This window comes from Ursus maritimus, unplaced genomic scaffold (assembly GCF_017311325.1).
Source record: "Ursus maritimus isolate PB19 unplaced genomic scaffold, ASM1731132v1 scaffold_4, whole genome shotgun sequence".
In the NCBI taxonomy this organism is placed as follows: Eukaryota; Metazoa; Chordata; class Mammalia; order Carnivora; family Ursidae; genus Ursus; species Ursus maritimus.
The window spans coordinates 89,635,037-89,658,553 of record NW_024426552.1 but is presented as its reverse complement, the minus strand read 5'-3'; the positions used below and the strand labels follow the sequence as shown (position 1 = coordinate 89,658,553).

The window sequence follows — 23,517 nt, the reverse complement described above, 5'->3', positions numbered from 1 at the left end:
AAAACTTTGTCCCTTATTAGAACTTCAGCTGTCTCCCCAAATGAGCCGCGAAAGCCTGAGAGCCCCGTTCAGTAGAACAGAGAGCAGTCCCCTGAGATCCGGGTTTGAGACACAGGGGTGCTATGACCCAGAAGGCAAAAGGAGGGAGAAGAGTTTCTTCATAAATGAAGCTAATATTTACTGAGTCCTTGAGGATGATTTATTATTCACAAAAATAAAACAATAGCTATTGTTCCCTGAGTGCTTCCTGAGTGCCCCGTAGCTGAGTAGGTGATTTATATATATTCTCCCAATTACTTATCACATCCATTTATTCTTGGAACATGAAATTAAACAGTGATATCAAGTGCCTGACAGAAGACCGCACTTGACAAACAGCCGAGCTGGGCTTTAGATGTAGTTCTGGGGACCGGCTGCCTTCTGCTGGGGGCAGGACAATGCAGTGTGGGGGGCTCCTGCTCCTTCCTGGGGGAGGGCCAGGCCCAGACACATTTGTGCAGTAGGGAGACCTGGTCTTCTCCTCCTAGCTGCCTCCTCCCTCCCTCCATCTTACTGCCCTGGGGCAGTGAGGGACCCCACGGCAGCACCCCCTTTAGCAGGGCTAACCCTGCAAAGCACTCTTCTCCAAAGTTCTCCACTCCCCTTCCCATCGTGCAAGGCCTGTTTTCTCAGTGAAGTACATCTCCGCATGCTTTTAAGAGGAAAGCAAATGATGAGACTTCTTTTTGCTAACATGCAAAGAGCTAATTGCTCCTGGTAATCCCCCGGGGGATCTCTTTTTTTTCTTTTTTTCTTTTTTTTTAAAGGGAAATCTCAATGGCACAGAAGGCTTTCTAATCTTAAGCACTTAAAAAAAAGTGGGGGCGGGGGGGTGGGGGGCTGTGTGGAGGAAGTTACAAAAAATCGATACTCTTAACCCTGAACCTGGCTGGGTCAGATTTACCCGCCGGACTCCAAGCAGCGTCTACATTTCAGCTGCCTTTTTTCTCCGAACCCTGTTCCTAAAGTGCCTCTTGAAAGTCTTATCCCGGGAGGAAGTAAGGCACCACGTGGGTGTGAAGGTGGAGGTGGAGGGGAAAGCAGGTTTGGCTCTTTGTGGGGCATGATTTATTAGTAGTGGGCCTGTCTCTGCAGTTGAATTATATTAAAATTCATTTGTGATAATGTTTCCCAAGGAAACGCGGGAGCCACCAGGGTTCTCTGTCCGAGGGGAGAGCACAGGGCTAGCGTAGATAGTGTGTTTGAAACAAGTGGAGAGTTCGTAAGTTTTGTCTGTGAACTGCTTTCTCTAAACTCATTTTACTGTTTTTCCTTTTTTAGGCACCAATTGATAATGGTTCAAAAATCACCAACTACCTTTTAGAGTGGGATGAGGTAAGCATATTTTCATATCCATCCATCTAAAACACCATTTCAAAAATAAAATTGCTGAACAAATACCATTTTATTCTTTTTTAAGATGTGCTAAACACATGGGAAAAAAGAACGTAAGTAGAGAAAAATTTAAACCTATAGTATTGACTGTGGAAAAGGAAGACAGACTAAAGTAGTGTAATGAATTGTATTAAGTTGCATTAAGTGTGTATTTACTTGGCATATGTGCAAGAAATGTTACAGAAAGAAAAGACAGGGTCTTACCTCTTGTGGAGTCCCTAGTGCCTAGCCAGCCATCAAATACGTATTAAGAATCGAAGGCCTTGTTATCTTGACTGCTCAGGGCCATTGTGCATAGATGGTTTTGATAAGGTAAACCACACTGCGGCTTGGGAAGCATAATTTGTTTCTTCTTTTTGAAGCCATGGATGTAGTTTGGGGCTGCACTGTTGGGCATTCTCTGGGGGAGAGTTGGAGCCGTGCCTGGAGGTCTCACTCTCCCAATGGTGTGTGTGACCACCCTGCAGACTAGACCGTCCCATAGCAGGCGCCCAGAGGCCCTAGGACGGTATCCATGGTGAAGTTTCCTTATTCTTGAGCCCACTCTGTGCTGAATGGTGACCCTGTGCATTTCTGGCCTTGCTAACACTACCCACAGAATCTCAGGCAGGAAATAACTGGATGCAGAAAGCAGCCGTTCGTTTCTAAAAAGGAACTGTACTTTTTGTTTCTGTAGATTTTAATTCTAATCACTCATTTACCCTTGCTCTATTCTATCTTTCTGTGAGTGAGCAAATAGACGAAGGATTTCGAAAATAGGAAATGTGAAATTGGGGGAGAAATGCAAGTTAACTAGTCTTTGTGACTTCAACTTAGGGGGATTTCAAAGATTCAGAATACAGGCTTAGGCAAAAAATTACTTGTTGAGTGTGGAAAAAATATTTTCACCAAATGTAAAATGAAATTGGACGAAACTCTCAGGATGAAATTTTGATGTGAAAAGGGGGGCCCTTCATCACTTTCTGCGTTAGCGTGTTTTCCCATCTGGGTTGCATCTGAAAGCTGGAGTTCCAAGTTACCCAAGACAACGATCTATTGTTCCGGGGATCCTTGTGAATAGTTCCTACGTACAGATTGGTGAAATCTCAGACTTGACAGGGATATTTTACAGATTAGGTGGGTTTCATTTTAAGGTGGTTTGATTGGAAAGTAAAACCACCCCTACGGCCCTTGTGGAAAGAGATTTTTATAGGCAGTCCAGAAGTCTGGAAAGGAACCTGGCTGACCTGTGAGCACATGGCAGCATCTTGCCATCTCCTCTTCCTCTGAAAGGACAAGTGAAAGTTCGGTGGAACGTGTTTTTAAGCATGTGTTGGTTTGTTGCACTGACCTGCCTGATGTTTTTTCTCATATCTTGAGGTTTTATATCAAGACAGAGTTTACCACTAAAGAGGAGGCATTTTTCGTTTCAGATCTCCTCTGAGCTCTGTGTGTGGGTGTGGGCGTGGGCATGTGTGTGTGCGTGCACACGCATGTGTGTCTCCTGTGTTTTTTTGTTGCTTTGGACCATGGCCTCATTAAGTTAAGTAAGGTCAGAGAAGTTGAGTATTTGAATGGGAAACCTCCAAGGAAAACCCAGGTGCTACAGGAAATGGTAATGGTGACTCAGTTGTTGGCCTCCTTCCCTTTGAATTTGGATTGAAAGCGTCGTGGCAGGATGCATGGAGGAAATAAGCGATAGCCGCAGATGAAATGGAGAAGCTTTGTCTACTGACCATTTATGATCAATAGCATCCACTATAGACTAGTGACCACACAATGTTAGATTGTTTGTTTTTGGCCTTCTCCTGCCTTTTCCCTGCTTGCTCTCTTTCCATCCTTTCCTTGTTCCCATCTTAATTCTTTGGCCTTCCCCTTCCTCTTCATTTTCTCTCCCACCTTCTATTCCTGCCGGTGTTGGCTCCGTTGAGCCGTACCGAGGATTCCAGGTTAGTGGACTCTCACCTACTATAGGCCTTTTGCCAACACAGGAATCTTCTGTATTCTGTGGCCTAATAATACCTTGTAGAAAAACTTCTGGACCCCAAACTCTGTGAAGTGCTCCCTGGCCTTTAAAGACCGTGAGCTCCCTGGAAGAATATAATTGAAAGAACACCAAGATTAGGAGTTGTGGATTCTGTTCCAGGTTTCAGATGGACAGCTTGACCCCTCCAGTCCTCAGTTTACCCATTAGCTCATGTATATTTACATCATCCATGTTCTGTCAAAGCTCCTTATTTAGGATTGTTCCTTGTGAGAAGAGTACGTTTTAGGATCCTTTTCACTGTTGTTTGGCCTGTTCGTTAATTAAATATTTCAGATTTGTGGAGCATACCCTCAGTGCCTCAACACTGCATACTGTCCCGTGAGGCATCTGTGACGCAGGGAAGGTAATATTCTTACCCTGGGAGCTGAAAAAGCTATAGTAATGCTATCCTATTGTACTTTTAAACAGACATAAATAAAACAGACTTAACCACATGCTTCTCAAATTTTTCCATCCAGTAGGTTCTTTGCTTGATCTGTTCCTCTCCTTTTCAGTCCCTCTAAAAAAGATTTAAAAATGATATCGTTGGGTTTCCTGGCAGTGAGAATAGAAGCAGTAGTAACCAATTCATTCCTGCCTAGTCTGTCATTTCAAAAGTAAAGTTTCTAACAGAAGCATCTAACGGTTTGTGTTTCTAAATTTGGGGCTAGGCTAGGGACAGCAGTCCTCCTGAGCCAGGAGCCAGCTCACTTGGGTTAGTTTTTGCATCCCACATCTCCATGTTACTCAAGCCTTGACTTCCTGAAGGAAGAAAATCAAATGCACAGAGAACAACATCCACCCTCCAGGAAATAAGAGCACATGCAGCTCTGGCTGTCCCTTCCAGACCTTCTCCTGGTAGTCTCTGGAGTCAGGTACTCCTGGTACACACACTTTCTAGAATCTGCCCTAGTGGAGTATGGTGGCAGCAGAAGGGAGGGGGTGTTTTGCTAGAGTCACTCTCCTTCTGGCACCCAACCCTCTCCAGGGCCAGAGCTCTGCTCCCCCAGGGCACGTGTCCCAGCCACACACCATAAGCCTGTCTGTTGTCCAGGGGACTAGAAGGGCAGGAGGACATTAGGGTACATAGGGGAGCAGTTTCCTGCCTGAGAGGGGGACAGGTATCACCCCGAGTCTTGAAGAAGATTGCGTTCAGGAGTAGAACTCCACCCTGTTTCCGCTCTGACAGCTGGTTTGATAATCACTGCTTGGAGTGAGACGGCCCCATCCATGTCTGGGTGTCCCCATATATTTTTTTAAATAGTATTACAGCACTGGTTAGAGTCCTCAGGATACTTGATTCTTTTGTTCGGTTTTTAATCACCATTCCAATAAAAACTGTGAGTGGGAAAGTTTGAAAGAGCATCCAGTCCTGCTGTCAAGTTTCTTTGAGAAAGACCTTCATTAGTGAAACAATAGCAACAGAGAGGCCAGTGAGTACCTGGCTTGTATTTCTGCTAGGACCTGGAATGGTGTGTGCAGTTGACCAGGGGAAGAGCTAATAGTTCTTGTCTCTAAGGGCAGGTGTGGCCCTGATGCGGAAAAGAAAACAGAAACCTGTTATTGCGCAGAGGGAGTCTGATTCTCTCTCCTGAAGTCGTTGTCATTCCTGTCTCATCACTGTTCCACAGAATTCGCTTGGAAATAACTTCTAGTTCTGCACGAGGTTTAGCTACCTCCTTTCTCTGTTAGTAATTGTAACTAGACAGTCCCTTAAGTTTTAAGTCCGTGTGGGAAGTAACTCTGACGGGGAGATGGTAATGAGTCACTAAAAATGGAACACACGGGTGTCACTGGCTTTTCAGCTGCCACCATCAGTTTTGATCTTCTCCTGAGAAAGGTCAGTTCTCATGATGTGGAAAGGTGCACACTTGTCAGGTCACGTCCCCCGGTTGTGGTGACTGAGGTGAGTTGTGGTGTTCTCAGCCATGGCACCTGACAGAGTCGACTTTGCATTCTTGTGGGCCTTCAGCCACTGCGTTCGCCTCCAGGAGTTTCCCACACTGGACTGCCTGATGAGCCATCATTATGTTTGAACTCCTTTCTGACCACAGTGCGGTCCCTCCCTCCACATTTACCCCCATGTTTAATTTTACAAGTCACAGTCATTCTGAAGGCTGGCAGAAAGCAGGCCCAGAGCCTCAGGAGGGTTTCTTTCTTCCGCTAGATTTGAATATTATACCTAGCGCTAACTTTAAAGGAACAGTGACAAACTTACTCTTCCGTGAGCTAAGTTTTAGTTTAATCCAGAATTATGAATGGGAGAAAAGTTTCTTCACGTTTTAAGAGCAAAACAAGGCTTGGATGCTAGACGTCTCAAGGTGGATGTTCTTTCCCACAGTGGAGAGATTTGGGAGTAAGGTTCAGGAAGGAGGAGCCAGTGCTTAAAGCTCACTGCCCCATTCAGGGGCCACCCCTGGAGCTCGTACCTTTGACCTGCCCGCGTCTGTTTCTTGGGCACCGACCCGAGCCTAGTGGGCTCCTCCTGTTGCTTCATCTGCTTGGTGGCCCTGAGGTATCTAGTAGGGGCGGGAGTTTTTCTCTAGAAGCCGCTGAGAGGGAGGGGTGGAGGACACAGGTATCTCTAGGATAGGGAAGGGCTCTTAGAAAAAGAATTAGGCACCTTGCGTTGACTTGCACTTCCGTGCCTGCCCAGTCTGTTTGAAGGGATAGCAATCTGGCCTTTTTTGGGGGAAAACTTGAGTAAAAGAGCAAACTTTACAAATAGGAACTTTCTTTTCCATTTTAGAAAACATAAGTTCTGTGAAGGCAGTATTTATGGAAACTCATGGAGAGTTTTACTCTTAGATAAGGTTTTCACTTGTGCCACACCGAAGTCTGACGGGCCCTGGCGCAGCCGGTCCCTCAGAGCAAATGCCGGTCTCCTGCGGCCTTGCTGGGATCGTGTGACGCGGGTTCGTACTGATGTGTATCGGTCCCGTGGTGTTCGCTCCAGGAGCAAGCGGCTTAACCCCCGAGCCTCCGCTTCTCCACGTGCGGCAGTGTCAGTCCCCTCCCTGGTGGGTTGGGGTTCGGTGGGTTAGCCTGGGGACTAGCAGATGCAGTCCCTGAGTATTTCCTGTCACCCAAGCACATATCAGGGTCTGGGGTAGGAAAAGTCAGCCGGCAGAAGGATCGTACGACCTTCTGTGGAACTTCAACAGAGCCCTAGGGCCAGCGTCTCCAGTTGGAACTAGACAAACACGGATGTCCATGCTATATATAGATGTTAATTTGCCATTAGCTCGGCTTCCGGACGTGACATGTAGGGAACATACAAAAGAACCAGAAAAATAGCTTTGTGGGAATGTGACTAGTACAGTTCCCAAGAATCTTTCTCACATGTGACTCAGCTAGCCCAAAGAGGAATTTCACATCTGGCTGGGCTGGTGACTAATGAGCCCGCACAGCTGTAAAACACAGGCGACTGAGAATGAGATAAGTGCCACAGAAGTCAAGGGAAGTATAATTTGAAGTTGAAAGAGCAGAGAAGGCTAATCGAAGAAGGTAGAGCCCATACAGCCCCTGGGGACCCATGAGCAAGCCAGGGCACGCTCACCAGTCCTGTTGCCCAAACCTCGCGGAGCTGCCAGCAGGCCGTGGATTGTCGCTTCTTAGACACTGAGTTTGGAGGAGCCAGCCTAGCTCATTTAGGGATTGAGCTGGCCCCTGAGCAGGTGCTTGGTAACTGGTTTGCAAAACAGATTACTTTTTAGCTTAGGTGTTGCATAGTTAGTATTGATAATCTTTCAGAATCCTTCTTGGCATGAGGGAATTTGCCCATGGCTTCTCTGGTTGGACAGCAACCGTTCCTGGAAGGGACTGGAGCTTCGGCAAGCACAGTGACTTACTGGGTCTCCCACAGTGCATGAGGAGAGCTCCCTGAGGATGCGGCCGCCCTTTCTCCCAGGTGCCACGCTGCCTTGGATTGCAGAGCATCGGGCCAGCGAGAAAGCTGCAAAGGCCGGTTTGCATTCTGCCAGCCATCTCCAGGGCCCGACCGAAATGAAGGTGCCGCTTGCCAGACCCATGTGCTCTCTCAGTCGTTCTTGGGGAACGCCCTCATGGAGATGGGAGAGTGGGGTGCCAGGGTCGTTTGGCACTCGGTCCGTCACAAATCGTCCTCCACACGAGTGTCTTAAGCCGAATCAGTGACCTGGCAGAGCACGCCATGTTTCGCCACATGACAGACCTTTGCTGCCACGTGCAGGGGTGGTGTCAGAGAGCCAGGGACCAGCTTCCTCCACTCCAGCTCCGGTTGGAGGGAAGTAGGCCAGGAGGGATATAAGAACTCCGAGACGTTCAGGTACCAAAGGCAGACAGCTAAGTTCAGAGGAGCCCTCTCTTTTAGGGACCTCAGCCCCAGACATCTGGACCCCGGGAGCAGATTCTCTCCCTGCTTTGTATCATTTGTCACACATATGCAGGATGGTGTATTATGTGTTTGGGTGGCAGACTTTGTGGGCAGCTTCTGGCTGTTCCAGAATTATAAATACCTATCTTGGTCCGTGGACCCTAATTTATCAACTCATGTTTTTCGTGCTGCTTGGATGCCAGCTGGAAGATGACCGCCTTGGGCCTTGGCTAGGTGGATGGGCTGAGTACTCCATGCCTTGGTTCACGCATAAATACTGTAGGCAGCCTGTTCTACAGTCACCCCCTGGCTTCTTTCCTCTCCCTTCGCTGGGCCAGTCTCAACATTCTGGTCTGATCAAAGCGCCGGACATCAGGTGATCCTCCATATTGGGAGGGATATATAGGAACATTCTGTTGGTTTGTTTTAAATCCGAGGACCTGCCGATCGTCCTTGACGATTCAGGGAGCTAAGCCTCTCCCACTAGTAGAAAAAACTAGTGTGCCAAAGGGTAAAATGCATGCAGTGTTTATTTAGTAACATGAAACACAAACTGTCCCACCCCCTTTTCTTACCTTTGAAAGTTCCTCTCTGCCAGAATGCTCAAAATGAGAGAGCCGTCACTGAGGGGAGAGTGAAGTTTGGCACAAGGAACCTTGGAATCCACCCAGATGTGGAGCGTCCCCACCTCCTTGCTAGGAACCCCTTCTTATATATGGTTATGCTGCACACATACACGCTCTTTTATTTCTCAAGCCAACATTTATCTTTGATGTTGCCTAGGGTCGGCCAGTGCTGGAATAGCTTCTAAATATAGACGTTCTAGCAGACTAAATCTTTGAGGCTGGCAGTAGTTCAGTTGGCGAGTGCAACTTTATTTTTTATTTGATCTATCGTTGCCATTTTTGACAGGTTACACTCTGCTGTCCCAGAGAGTGCCCCAGCCCAGAGTCACTCAGCCCCTGTCTGGAGCCAGCAGCCCCTGGGCCACGAGCACATGACAGCTGATAACCGAATGCATGTAGCTTAGTTAGCAGGTGGTTATCAAACGTGGTAAGAGCAGCCCCAGAAGGCAGGCCAGGCATGACTGTGAAGGATCCTGAAAGAGAAGGAAGTCAATGGAAAGAGGCCATAGATCAAGGAACAGCAGAAAGAGCGCTCATGACCAGAGGGAGGTGGTTCACTGCAGATTCTTACACCCTTGTGGTGGCCATTCTGATTTCCTTGTGCCAGGATTGAAGCCGTCATAAAGAGGAACAGGAAGGATCATTTCCAATTTACTAATTAGAAGGCAGTTGAAAATATCAGCCAACTTCATCTCTTAGTGCCAGCACTGGGAATACCAGCTTCCAGGGTGGTTAGTGCCAGGCTAATTGGAAATGTTAGCCAAAGCAACCGCATTCCCCACGGGCTACAGAATTACTCTTGGCGGAAAAATACTGTAGCCTGAATTAATTGAATTATGTGTGAGTTATATGTACAGAATCAGCCATGGGTGTGTGAAGTACCTCAGTCGGAAAGCAACCCATTGAGAGGATTCATCTTCTCAAGTACCAAGGACAGACTGATGAGGACACATAAGTTAATGAAGAGGGAAGACGGACTTGAAAAAGAAGTTCCGTTTTCAGCGTTTTAGTTATGTAGTTTTACAAATGAACACAGTTACTTTTAAACATGTTTTTAACTTAGGGCACCTGGGTGGCTCAGTCAGTTAAGCGTCTGCCTTCGGCTCAGGTCATGATTCCAGGGTCCTGGAATGGAGCCCCACGTCGGGCTCCCTGCTCAGCGGGGAGCCTGCTTCTCCCTCTTTCCCCTCCTTATGCTCCCTCTTCCCCTCTCTCTTTCTCTCAGATAAATAAAATCTTAAAAAAAAAAAAAAAAACCACGTTTCTGACTAGTTACATTTTATTAAATGGATCAGATGTTTTTTATATATTTGGGTAGCAGTTTCTAAATAAGCAGACCCACCTGTAAATTGATTTCTCCACTGGAACGTTATTCCTTTATGTGTTCGTAAACAGATACCACAGAGAGGCGGAAACCCGGGTATGTGTGGAGGGTCCTTTGCAGGGTTATTTAATTTGCTCGCTCCGGTCGCCTTAGGTTATGTCATACCTGAACCATCCCCAGAAGACTGTTGCGTGTCTGTGTTTAAAAATCTTCCCGCAGTTCTCCACAGCCTTTGGGGTAGTATTATTAAAAATCTTACTTCAGTCTGAAATGTAACTCCATAAGATGAAGTAACTGCATTGTCCCTGCCTAACAGTTTTAGTTGATTTTATCATCTAGGAATCTGGTTACATTTTTAGCTGCTACAAAAATTTTTTAAATCTCTTCAGAGGCCTTACTTTGTTTGTTGGCTTTGAGGAAAAAAGACATGTACCAAGCGCACGTAGAAAAGAGAACCCTTTATTCAGTCAGACGTTAAACATTTGGGTTCTAGCATGCTCACTTCCACTCCCTTACCTCCTAGCTATTTATAGCATGAGAGGAATTTATAAAAGTTTACTGAAAAACATCATACTATTAAACATAATATGGACATCAAAATAGATGAGTGTAATATTGTATAAGAGATTACTTCAAAGCTTAATGGCTTAAAACAGTCACTTTCTTATGCTCGTGGATTCTCCGTTGGGAATTTGGACCAGGGTACTGGGACAGTGGCTTGTATGTGTTCCACAATTTCTGGAGCTTCAGGTGGGCAGGAAGGCTCATTGGCTGGCCGCTGGAATCTTCTGGCAGAGTCTTCACTCACAAGTCTAGCGGTCACTGCTGGCTTGGATGGAACCTCGTCTGGGGCTCCCTCACAACATGGCAGCCCCAGGAGAGTCAGAATTGGGAAAGTGGGTGTTCTGGGGAGAAGGCAGAAGCTTCATCCCCTCTTTATACCTAGCCTTGCAAGTCACCCAGCTTCATTTCCACTCCACTCTGTCCATTACAAGCACATCACAAGCCCACTCAAATTCAAGGGAAAGGACACATACAGTGTTTTGGGTACTATGCCCTAAGATTGTTAGATACAAAGTCATGGACTTTGAAAGGCAATATAACTCTTGTTCATACTCCTGCTTCTCTTCCAAGTGTTTTGGGAAGAGGGAGAAGGAAGACAAATGTTCACCCAGAGATGCAGTGGTAGGTAGGGTGGGACTTATCCTTGCACCCAGCACAGTTCCGCTAGCCAGCAGGGTGTGGCTTGGGGGTGCTCAAACACGGCTCTTCTCAGTTAGCATATGGAAGAGATCACTGCCTGTTCCCTTAGCGATAAGGAGAGGGAACCCGGGAGATGACCGTATTTCTGCCACAGGTGTCATACCTGCAAAGCAGGATTATGTGTCCTGTATTCCCTTGGGTAACTCCCAGGCGGTCAACAAAATGTTTAATCACGGGGTGGGGAGAAGTTAATGAGGGAAAATGTTATAATTTGATTTAATAGCTATAAAATTCGGAAGTTTTTTAAACTATAGATTAGAAAGAAATGGAAAAATATTTAAGTACATAGTAAAAGGGCAGAAGATAAAATAGGAAAATAGAGATTATGTTCCTTAAAATATTTAAAGCCTTTTACATTTATAATTTATCTCCAAATTTTATTTTTAAGAATGAAATGTTTGATAAGACATTTCCTTTCCCCCAGGCCTCCCAGTGGTTGTGGGAGGACGTCTTTGTCCCTGATGTTATTAACACATCTTGAGAAACCCTTTCCAAGGGTGAGTCAGTCTTGGCACACGGGAGGCCACGTTTTACCTGCTCCCCTGTGTTTCTTTCTCTTGTCCCTGCCCTTCCATGGGCTGGCAGAACAGTGGAGGTTATTGAGTTCTGACATTCTTCAAAAGTTAGCAGGAACCTGGTAGGACCTAGAAGAACATCTGGACTCTGATTGCTGTCAGTACTTGTAACCAAATGTGTGACCTTTCTAAAAAGTGAGTGTTGGAAGGATTGTAAGTGTTGCGAGGAGGGCACTTCCCCCAGAGATGGTGCCTCTCTTTGGTATGTGAGTCTAAACTGAAAAGAGGCGCTTGCTCACCTGCAGGGAGGCAAAGGGGATGGCCCGTGGACATCAGCCACGGGAACTCCGGGTGATTAGAGTTGCAGTGGCACAGGGGAGTGGGCTGCCTGAGACATGCTCGGCTCGAGGGAATGGAGAGAAAGGGCCAATCCACTGGGGTCTAGAATATAGATAATATGCAATGCGCTTTCTTTTTCATGGTACTAAAGAGGAGGTAGAGGCAAAACTGAGTAGCGGGGGCCTGGGGAAGGGCCAATGTGCGATAGGCCATGTATATGCACCAGCTCGCTGGCTCCCCTGGAGAGCAGTGGTGACCAGGAGTGGGGGACAAGCACCCCGGTCCCGGCTGGAAAACAGCTCTGTTTGTCTGAAGGCCACGGGTGCTGAATTGGTGCTCTCGGGCTGGGATGATGATAGATTACGAAGATCTGTGGATCGAGTCAAGTGGGAAGAGGAGCACTCAGCTGAAGAGGGAGGGAACCCAGGTTTGTAGTGCCGTGCCGTGCACGGAATTGAGTGCCTTGACGTTAATCAGCACGCAGTGAGTTCGTACTCCCAAGATTCCTTCACGTTCAGTAAAGATTAGTCTTGTCCTTGAACTCAGTTGTTTTGTAGAAACAACCATTTGGGCATACCCAGGATTCTGAAATGGAAACAAGCCAGGGAGCCCTGAAAATGTGGACACTGGCGGTAGAAGGTTCGGTCAGAACACGGCTGGGGATTGTATCGCTTCCTGTCAAAGGCAGCCCAGCACCTAGATCTGTTCCAGAATGATGAAGGGTGTGGACCTGAAGCCTCCTTTCTGCTCTTTGTCTAACTGGGGTGAAGTTTTCTTTCCTTCCTCAGGGGAATAGGAACTTTGTTGCTCCTCGTAGGGAGGTTCTGATCCTGATTGCTCGCACGCTGTGCACCTGACCTTCCTCACGCACGGAGAATCGGGCGCTTGTAAGGTATTCGTGCTCCAGCTCTTCCCCTTACAGACCAGCCAACAGCTCGGCCTTTTGAGCCCTGCTCTTACATTCCTCTGTGTGACACACCACACGTGGCCTCATAGTAGTCGCCAGCCAGGACAAGGCCAGGGCCACTGGTGTCCCTGCCGCCTGTGTTTGACCAGATTATTGGCAGCAGACCTAAAAAGCATCAAGAGCTACTCCTTTCTATTAGGACCACGTTTTAGTAGGAAACTTTGCACAAGGCTCACCTTAAATGATTAAAAAGTAAGTTTCTAAGTAAAGCTAGTATATTCCAGTAATCCTGTGCAGTTTAGATTAGGTTTTATTAGAAGGGGGTACCTGTCAGGGATCATAATCTCTCAAAGTCATTTGGAACCACGCTACCTGTAACATATGGAAGTTACAATTTGCCATCTGTAAAACGTCACCGACAGTAATGCTTAGACATATTTAATTTCTGATAAACAATGATAAGCACTCACATTCCCACCCCCATTGGTTCAGCTGAATCCTTCAGTCTTCTAAAGCATTATCTTTTTTTTTTTAATCCTACTCATTGCTATCAACAAGAACCGGCTAATATCTTATTTACAAATGCTGTTTGTGGCCTGGCCTCCTTGGTGTACAGACCAATTCTCCACATCAGCTGTACCTTTGAACGTGTTCTTGCCCCAGAGCCTAAGCCCGGAGCTCTCCGAGGACCTGGCACAGTCTGTCCCGGAAGACCAGGGTGACTCCGGCCCCCGTGCTGGTCCCTGTCTTCATTGCTAACCTCTCAGCTGTAGTTCACTGTTGCACTACAAGCACTTTCGTGAATATCCTTTTTTTTTCCTTCCCAGATACCCCTTTTATATTAAACTGCGTGTCATCCGTGAGTATTCCCTTACTTCCTTCCCTTTGAACTAGGTGTACTCTTACCCCTTCCGACTCCACAGATACAGTTTCTAAAACTCCTAAGGTTCCAGCAACTCTGGGTCTTTTCTGCATATTGTTAAGGACCATGCACGGAGTAGTACATCTTGGAAGGTACAAATTTTCTGGCTTTATATAAACAAGTGGGAGTTTATTTAGTAATTGTTCCTGATACCGAAGTGGGGGGGGGAATGTTAGCAACATAAGAAAAATGTCGTAAAGGTCACAGAATGCCTCTTCCCCCAATTCTTCAGCAAGTCCCAGTGCTATGGCCCTTCAAAAGAAAAGTCTAGTCCCCATCATCGATCTTCTCCATTCTTTTTTCTCATTTCAGCCACAGACAGTCCGGTTTTTACCATATTAAAGCAAATCAATCTAGTAAGGAACAGACTGACTTTTATTTACTGGCTATAGTTCTAAGCACCAGAAATGGGCAAAGGAGACCAAACAAAGAAATAGGAAAAATGAGGCATTGAAGGGGAGCCAGCGTCGGGTTTGGAAGGGACGAGGCTTCCGTGGCGGCAGGATGTGCCTTTCTTGTACTGTTTACTCTGAGCTCAGAAATAGAAGAGGAAAGAAGGTAGATCACGCTACAGCTTGAAATGGATACAAAACATACCAGGGTGTGCATAGAGTGTAATCAGACACTGGATGTAATTATGCAAATGTATGTATAAATGGTTTTTCTATGAATAAATCGTCTGCAGCAAGCTGAACACTCAAGGTTAAAGTAAGCATAAGGGCATGGTATGCCAGCCACTAAGTGACTTTGCCCCGGTAACAGCTGAAAAATGTTATGCTTTGCTGTTTGCATCTGAGTGTACTTTGAAACCTTGATAATATGAACTTTGAATCTTAAAGATTAATAGGACTTCCACTCCCTTCCTGGAAAGGGCACCACCTTGCTTGGGGAGGGAAGGGGAGGGCGGGGAATTAGTCTGAGGATAAATGTGCCAGGGTTGTTTTTAATCTGTTCACCCTAGTGGCACTTGAAGCTAGTTGTATGTTTATTTTATTTTTAATTAAACTTCACCTGGAATGTGTTTCAGTGGTAAGCATTTTGGAGGCCTGCTTAAAGGAAGGAAATACTTAAATTTGCTTAGGAGAAAAATGTACTTTCATCTTTCTTTATAAAATAAGTTGAGAACTTCAAACATTATTTCTGAAGGCCCTGGGCCCAACCTGTCTGATTAGAATGCTAAGACTCATTCAGTGTTAGCATGTGGTTTTCTTTGCGTGAACACCGTGGATTATGGGTGTGAAACATTTGTTCTGCCATACTCCTGATGTGAGGATTTCGTGCCTGAATGCGGCACAGGGCAGGAGAGTTTGCTTCTTACTCGTAAGTCTATTAAGACAAACTACCAGAGTGTTTTTTTTATTTCAAAGAATTTGAAGTATCATGTAAAGCTAGAAACACATTAAAAAATGTATTTCCAGCCTGATAAGAAACATAAAGAGTGGCGACCGTACATATAGGTGAATTCAGCCAATTTTGTTCCTCATTCTTATCGGACCTTCAACTCTGTAAGCAGTGATTGAGCTCCCTGACCGTCCAAGGCACTGTTATGAGGGAAGCAGATATGGGCAAGATGGGCAAAGGCATGTGACCCGTATTTAGGGATCCGTGAACAAGCAGCTCACCACTGCAGGAATGCACGTGTTCAGGGACTGGGGGGCCAAGTGGGAAAGGAGAGAGAGGACTGGGGAGAGCTTGCTTTCTCTGGCACACTAAGCTCGTTAGACTGATCCTCAGGTGTTTGGCCGTTACTGTGCATTTCCAGAACTAGCAGTCCCTGAAATAAGGCTGCACACTTACTCTTGGTTGGTCAGACTGGGCAGTTTGACCAGTCCACGTGAGGAAGATCTTAGAAATTGTGCATTGCCTTATATCTGAAAGGACTTAAGCCACTTTAGAAATACCACAGGCACGATGTATGACTTGTCTCAGTTACAGATTTCCTTTTTTTTTTTTTTTTTTAGATTTTATTTATTTAAGAGCAATTGAGAGAATGAGTAGGAGGAGGGGCAGAGGGAAAAGCAGACTCCCCATTGTTGAGCAGGGAGCCCGACGCGGGGCTCCATCCCAGGACCCTGGGATCATGACCTGAGCCGAAGGCAGACACTTAACCAACTGAACCACCCAGGCGCCCACAGATTTGTCTGTAGTGCCTTCGTGTTATGGATGACCTTGCACTGTCGAGTGCTTCATGTGTGCACGCCCCTAGAAGCTTTCCTTCTCTTGGTTTTGTCCATCCAAACCCAGGAAGCGAAAGTTATTCAAAATGCCTTCCTCAGTTTCTTCTTATTTATTTTTTAAAAATTGCGGGCGTTGTTTGACTGTTGTCTTTCAGGGAAAGAGAAACAGTGGTTTCCGGCAGTGCTTCTTCGGGAGTCAGAAGCACTGCAAGTTGACAAAGCTGTGTCCGGCGATGGGGTACACGTTCAGGCTGGCTGCTCGGAACGACATCGGCACCAGGTATGGCGCCCCCTCGCCCTCCTGCCGCTAAGCACGTGGTGAGTCTGTGTCTCCGTCTCGCGTGGCTGGAAGGCGTGAAGACATCCATGCCTCCGCACTGAACCCACTTGAGATTTTCCGAGAGGAATCCTAATCAGAGGGTAGAAGGTGCCTCCGGAGGCCATGAATGCTGCCGGCCGGCCTCGGTACGGTCTCACAGGCTAGGGGGCGAAGGCCCCCGAGGGGTCTCTGGGAGCCCAGACGAAGGTAGCAGTTCAGATTTTGAAAGCAGTCTCTCTTGAGGCTTTATTTTTTTTCAGAGCACGTGCCTTTTCCTTTCATTGGTACTCATGCAGTTGCGTTTTTCAGTTACATTTGAGGTTGCCTGATAGAGAGGAAGGGGTGCTGGGCCGGCCATTGTTGTCAGGCCCTGGGCAGACCCTCACAGGATGTCAGAAAGCCCACCCTGGCCAGGGCACCGCAGCTTGCCTCCGAGCTGCGGAAGAAAGGCCAGAGCAGGTGTCCAGGAGAGCGTCTGGGGATTAAAGATGCTTTGAAAAGAGCATATTTCAATTGTACTTCCTGGGTAACTCTTGATTAAGGGAAAAATCCTTTTTCTTTCATCACTGCTTATTGAAAATCTTAAAGGTTCAGCACGTTATTGGTCCTCAAGCTTTTTTCCGGCCTCGAGAACATCACAAGGTTTCCCAGCCCCCTCTCCCCACCCATGATAGCCAGTACGCGTTACAGGTCTGCCGGTTGAAAAAGTCGTAATGTCAAAGGCTTTAAGAGTTAGTCAGTGAATTGGAAGCACCCACAAACTTCTGAAAAATAGCACCGTATATATTTGTAAAACAGTGTATTTCATCAGCAGACAATTATTTATGCTCACGTTGATTTGGACGTTCCTTGGTAGCCGTGGGTCATAGCTTAGTGACATTGCACGGTGCTGTGCTTTCTGCTGGGTGCTTTCAGGGGGGAAATAAATCCATAAGTATGTTGTCCTGCAATGTGCTGTGCTTTCTTAGTAGCAGACTGAAGCAGGCAGTCAGGCAAATGGAAAGTTGGGGTGGGGAATATCACGTAAAGGATGCTCGTGTTCCTTTGTTTGTCGAATCTGTCACACCCCAGACTTTCCAACCCGAGCAAGTCGGGCAGCAGGTAGGCTTATCCTTCCTCTTTTACAATGCCAAGACTCCTCCCATGTTCCTAAATGTGTGTCTTACTGGGTTTATCTCTCTGTAGTGGTTATAGCCAAGAGGTGGTATGTTACACATTAGGAAACATTCCTCAGATGCCCTCTGCGCCAAGACTTGTTCGAGCTGGGGTCACATGGGTCACGTTGCAGTGGAATAAACCAGAAGGCTGTTCACCTGAGGAAGTGGTCACCTACACCTTGGAGATCCAGGAGGATGAAAATGTAAGCTCTGCAGATTTTCTACCCTTGCATGTGTTCTGTATATGTCAGCATTGTCGTAATGGACAGAACAACCATAAAATTACATTAGCTACGTAAGTTCAAAACCAAGCTCTTACTTTTTACTGCTACCACCACCGGCAGCAACCTGTCTTTCCCACAGTCCTCCCATCTCAGGAAGTGGCATTCCTGTCCTTCTGCTTGGGGAAGCCAGAAAATCTGGAGTTGTCCTCGACCCCATCTATATAATCAGTCAGCAAATTCTTCTAAATCTCTCTTCAAAAACTAACGAGAAATCTGGCCATTTCTCAATATCCAAGGCTACTACCCTTTCCCAAGCCACCATGATCCCATCCCTGGAATTTTGCGGTGGTCTCTTCCAGTATTTTCCCTCCCCTCGCTCTTTTTTTTTTTTTTTTTAAAGATTTTATTTATTTATTTGACAGAGATAGAGACCGCCAGCGAGAGAGGGAACACAAGTAGGGGGAGTGGGAGAGGAAGAAGCAGGCTCATAGCAGAGGAGCCTGATGTGGGGCTCGATCCCATAACGCCAAGATCACACCCTGAGCCGAAGGCAGACGCTTAACCGCTGTGCCACCCAGGCGCCCCCCTCCCCTCGCTCTTATTATACTACAGGCTGTTCTCCGCAGGAAGCTAAGGTGATCTGTTAAGTAAAATAGATCCTGTCAGTGCTCTGCTCAGAAGCCCTCCTACCCCTGGGCCCTCCCCTCCCTTCTAGAATAGAAGCCAGAGCCCTTACAAAGCCTACAAGGTCCCATGCTATTGGATTTTTCTTCCATGGCCTTGTTTCTGCCTCAGTAGTCTCATAGAACACAGGCATGCCCTGGCCTCAGGGCCTTTGCAGTCTCTGTGCCCAGGAGCCCTTCCACTTATCTTTGACTCATTCCCCTCCTCACCCTCAGGTCTCTTCTCACACTTGACTTGTGGAGAGCCCTTTCGTGACCGCCCTGTAAAACAGCACTATCCAGTAGAACTTCCCACGATGATGGAAATGTTCTTTGGTTGTGCTGCCCAGTGAAGGTAGCGCCTAGTCACACGTGACGATTGAGCGCCTGAGATGTGGCTGTGGGCCCAAGGAACTGAATTTTTCATTGTATTTAGTTTCAGTTTAAAGCGGCCTTATTACCCGGCACAGCCCCAGAGGAGCGTCTCACTAGATCCGCCGCCCTGTCCTTTCACCCAGCTTGATTTCCTTCGTCATCACACTTAACGCCACGCGATGTGCTTCCTATTTACATATAGGTTTTCTTTGTTTTAATCCCTGTCTCCACCTGCCGTGTAAGTTTCTGGTGAGCAGGGCTTTGTCTGTTCTTGGGCAGAGCTGAGCGCCTAGAAGCTGCTCAGTAATCATTGATGAATGGATGGGTGGAGTGATGCCTGATTGAGAAGACTATGGAATGAATTCTGTACCTTCAGCTTTTAGTGGGATACTTCTCTTCTTAAAGGATCGTGCCTTTCCCATCCAGACTGCCCTTTCTTCCTTGGCCAGAAGAGGACACTGTGTGGTCACAAACCTCTGCCAGAGTTCATTACATAGCACATTGCGGCTTCACGGGGAAGACCTCAAAAGAAGAGGCTTTTCTCAGAGTAACGTTAAATAATACATTTTTTTTTACAGTACATACTGCGTTGTCACATAGCACTGCTTGGTGGTGTAATGCTTTGTTTAAAGTGCTTACTGAGCAACCAGAAGTTTGCTCTGTGAGGGAAGCATATGGTGGCATCCAGTCCAGAGCCGATTTACATTCTCTCAAGGGGAGAGCGTTGTTCTCCTTCGCATTAGTATTAGCCTCACAATGAGGTTCCACAGACCCAGGAGAAACTACAAGGAGATAAAGTTAAATTTTTACTCAGAGCCCGAGCGGAACCCGCAGCACCGTGGACTCTGATACTCTTTTTTGCAGTCACTGCCAGACCTCTGGCCACTGGTGGTGATGGAAAGAGGCAATAGAAAAATCCTAGACATAGAGGTATTTAATAACGCCCAGATTGTATGATACTAATGTTTCTTTCTGGCTTTGTCTTTGCAGGATAACCTTTTCCACCCAAAATACACTGGAGAGGACTTAACCTGTACTGTGAAAAATCTTAAAAGAAGCACACAGTATAAATTCAGGGTGAGTCCGTCATTTTGGTACCTGAACTGCTTAAAAAAGCTACTGTTTCATGCTTTACCCGTTTACCATTTCAAATGGACTCCATAGGTTAAAAGAGTTTTAAGATTCACTGCATTTCACATTTTTAAAGTAACACTTATAAAAGGCACACCATAGTTTAACTTTAAAACCCCGTTTTGAGGGAGGAAACTGTTGTCGTGTGCTGGAATAAATCGCATTATGGCGTGGCCGGGCGCCCTCAGCCAGGAGCCCCCACCCTGAATGCGCGGTGCACCTGTCTCTCATCTGCACTTCACACCTTGCCCTTCCACGTTTCTCCTTCTAATTCGATCGCCCTTCCACTCTCCCTCTGCTTTTGCTCTTCGGCCCATTTTTTTCCTCCGCTATTTGTATTTTTCTCTTCCATTACCCACTCCGTCCCTACTTAGGCATTGCTTTGGTCATTAGCCCCCGCCCTAATGTCACCGTAGGACTCTGCCTTGGAAGGGAAGACGGAGCTCCACAGCAGCTGTCCAAGTGGCAGGGCGGTGGGCGGCATGCTGTGCCGCAGCGCTGCTGGTCAGCGCTCAGCGCTGTGTGTGCTGGTGTAACCCTGTCCCTTCTGGAGAGAGGAGTTCTTCTTCTGAGTCTTCCCTTCCTTCTCTAATCCGGGGGCCAAATGGCGTTTGACACTTACTAGTCCTTCAGTAAACAGCTGTCAGATCATCAAGTGAAGCGTGCGACTGTTGGAGGAAGGTGATCCGTTGAGGATTTTTAACAAAGGCTTGTCATTTGCAGCGGGCTCTGAGAACATAGGGACACTGCTAGCGTTTCTCCACAAGGTGGCGTTGCCCTCCTCTTAAATAAGTAAGGGTATTTTTACCTGTTTTCCCCTCCCCTATTTTCCTTCCACAAAACAGTAAGAACCAGGAGATAACATACTGGTTTTGTTCTATGTCTTCTTGAAAGGGTAAAAATGTCTTTCGCTAAAATCCACCTGTATTGTTTTATTTTTCATTGTTCATAGCTAAGTCTACAGAAAATAAGTACCTCATAAAGGAAACACTTGTAAATCAATCTGTTGTTTGAGATTGAGAGAGAGGAAATGCATGTTGTGTGTCTGCGTGTGTACAGATTCCTTGATCTTGCCACGTTAAAAAGTCCCCATTTGGGGGCTCCCGGGTGGTTCATTCCGTTAAGCGTCCACCTTCAGCTCAGGTCACGATCTCGGGGTCCGGGGCTCCAGCTCCACTTTGGGCTCCCTGCTTGGCGGGAGTCGACTTGTCCCTCCCCCTCTCTCTGCACATTCTCTCTCATGTGCTCTCTCTCAAATAAATTTAAAAAATATTAAAAAAAAAAAAAAGTTCCCATTTCTTTAATACCTGATATCTAAAGCATGTTAATATTTTTTTGGTTGTATTACAGCTGACTGCTTCTAATGTGGAAGGGAAGAGTTGTCCAAGTGAAGTTCTGGTGTGTACGACAAGTCCTGACCGGCCTGGGCCTCCCACAAGACCCCTCATTAAAGGACCAGTTACATCTCATGGCTTTAGTGTCAAATGGGGTATGTTTTGCTGTTGCTTATTTTTGACAGACTTTTAAAAACTGATTAACTTCAGTAGTGACAAACCAAAATAAATAAAAGGTATAATTTGTGGGAGTTTTACAGATTTGGAATATATGTATGAGAAACATCCAGAAAATTCCACCAGCTGGTAAAATGGACAATTTTAAGAGCATTTTACTTACTTTATGATTTTTCCTGTACTATTAATGTGTTACTGATTTGAATGTAGTAATCTCTGAGTATATATTCATTCTTCAATAGCTTGCCCTTACCAAATGGTAGTGATAGTTAATGTAAATAATTGATTTATAAAATTAATACTGAAAATAAATTTGAAACTTTGGGTATGTCATCATAAGTAAATTTTGACGTACAGAATGTTCAAGTTAAGAAGAACTAGGAATACTTTAGTTTTTGTTGTTGCTTGTATGTAACCAGAAGTCTTGAACTTCAGGAATTTTTCACGTTGAAGTTATCATCTGTGCTTGGGAGTATCGAGTGGAAGGATAGTGTGGCTCACCTCTGCACCGTGGGTTATTTCCGTGAAATGAAGGCCATTAGAGGTGCACCTGGGTGGCACAGTTGGTTAAGCATTGCACTCTTGGTTTCGGCTCAGGTTGTGATCTCAGGGTCGTGAGATGGAGCCCAGCATTGGGTCCCCGTGCACAGCTCGGAAACTGCTAGAGTTTCTCTCTCCCTCGTCCTCTGCCCCTCCCCCACATGCACTTGTGTGCATGCTCTCTTTCTCTCAGATAAATAAATAAAACTTAAAAGAAAAAGAAACAAATGCCATTAGAATGTTGATAAACATTTGCAATTATATGTAAAACTATTATGATATATATAATTATCACTAATGTGACATCATAGCTACCTGAAAGGCAAAAAATGAAAGGAGAAATTTAAAATAAGATTTTACCTGGCAGCCAAGTAATGTAAAGGGGATTTAAAATACTAAACTGTTGGGGCACCCCGCTCAGTGGGAAGAGCACATGACTCTTGATCTTGGGGTCGTGAGTTCGAGCCCCAGTTTGAGTGTAGAGATTAATATTTTTTTTTAAATAAAATATTATTAAATTGTTCTTGGAGGATCAACCATTGAGACATAAAAACTGTATCAAGTTACTTTGAGGCAGAATTATTAGGATATCTATTTCCTTGGAAGATAGATATGATTAAGAGAAACTGTAAAAATCTAGGCGTGCTTTTTGCCAGATTGTAAAGCTTTTTTCTCAGAAAAGCCTAGAAAGTCCTGTAAATACTAAATATTTACTTATATTAGCTATCTGCTACAATATTTAACTTCATTACTGTTGTTTTAAGTATCTTCTTACTGAAATGTGTATACATTAATGGAAATACCAAGTGAAAGAAGGGAAGAAAAGTTCCTATATCTATATCCAAAATACAGAAGTGGCAAACTGAGGGGCACCTGGGTGGCTCAGTCGTTAAGCGTCTGCCTTTGGCTCAGGTCATGATCCCAGGGTCCTGGGATCAAGCCCAGCACCGAGCTCCCTGCTCAGCGGGAAGCCTGCTTCTCCCTCTCCCACTCCCCCTGCTTGTGTTCGCTCTCTCGCTGTGTCTCTCTCTGTCAAATAAATAAAATCTTTAAAAAAAAAAAAAAGTGGCAGAGTGAGAGTAGAGGTAAATTCTGCATAGTCTTGCAAAATTATAATGCAAGGTATTTTTCTGCTCAGAAAAGAAAACTCTTGCAGGCACAGAGTTAGCAGTGGAGTAAATACGCAAAGTCCACAGGGCTCTGGTAGTAAGCCAGCACCCCTTCCTCACTCCACCTCTTCGGTGCACGTTCTTGCTGATCCACACTTCGGCTGCATATCAGGCTCACTTAGGGTATTCAGTGTGCTTAGTAGCAAACTGTGATGGCACAGATTTATTACATTCTGAGGTTTTACTGATCTTATCAGTAAATTTTGCACGTTTCTTTTCTTCCCTCTCCATCTCAAAAGAATCTGGTCCCTGGTAACCTAAGTGAAGTACAGAATAAAATAATAATAAAAGAAATATATATTTCATCTTATATAAAAATTACTAAATATTAAAGATCAGCCTTCAAAATTCTCAAGTAGATTTATTAACTCTTAGAAAAATCAATTTGTATTTTGAATTTTGCTCATGTTTCACTAAATAACTCTTTGACATTTCTAGCTCTAGAACTTTGAGTAATCTGAGCACATTCGGGGTTTCTTAATGTGTTTTTGTTTCTTTTGTTTTTCAGGACTAATACAGTAATGATTTTACCTTTTGCTTAAATCCAGAATTAAGGCAGTATA

General features: G+C 45.7%; 1 protein-coding gene across 6 annotated transcripts in view; it reads left to right on the top strand.

Annotated features, from left to right (window-relative positions):
* The window catches only part of FNDC3B (fibronectin type III domain containing 3B), a 380,755-nt gene that overhangs the window by 302,429 nt on the left and 54,809 nt on the right, over window positions 1-23,517 (top strand). For all 6 annotated transcript variants that reach the window (XM_040621603.1, XM_040621598.1, XM_040621601.1 and 3 more), the window contains 5 exons: window positions 1,321-1,374; window positions 16,022-16,146; window positions 17,371-17,545; window positions 19,594-19,680; window positions 21,085-21,223. In XM_040621603.1, the coding sequence (XP_040477537.1) occupies window positions 1,321-1,374; window positions 16,022-16,146; window positions 17,371-17,545; window positions 19,594-19,680; window positions 21,085-21,223 (580 nt within the window). The remainder of the gene's footprint in view (window positions 1-1,320; window positions 1,375-16,021; window positions 16,147-17,370; window positions 17,546-19,593; window positions 19,681-21,084; window positions 21,224-23,517) is intronic.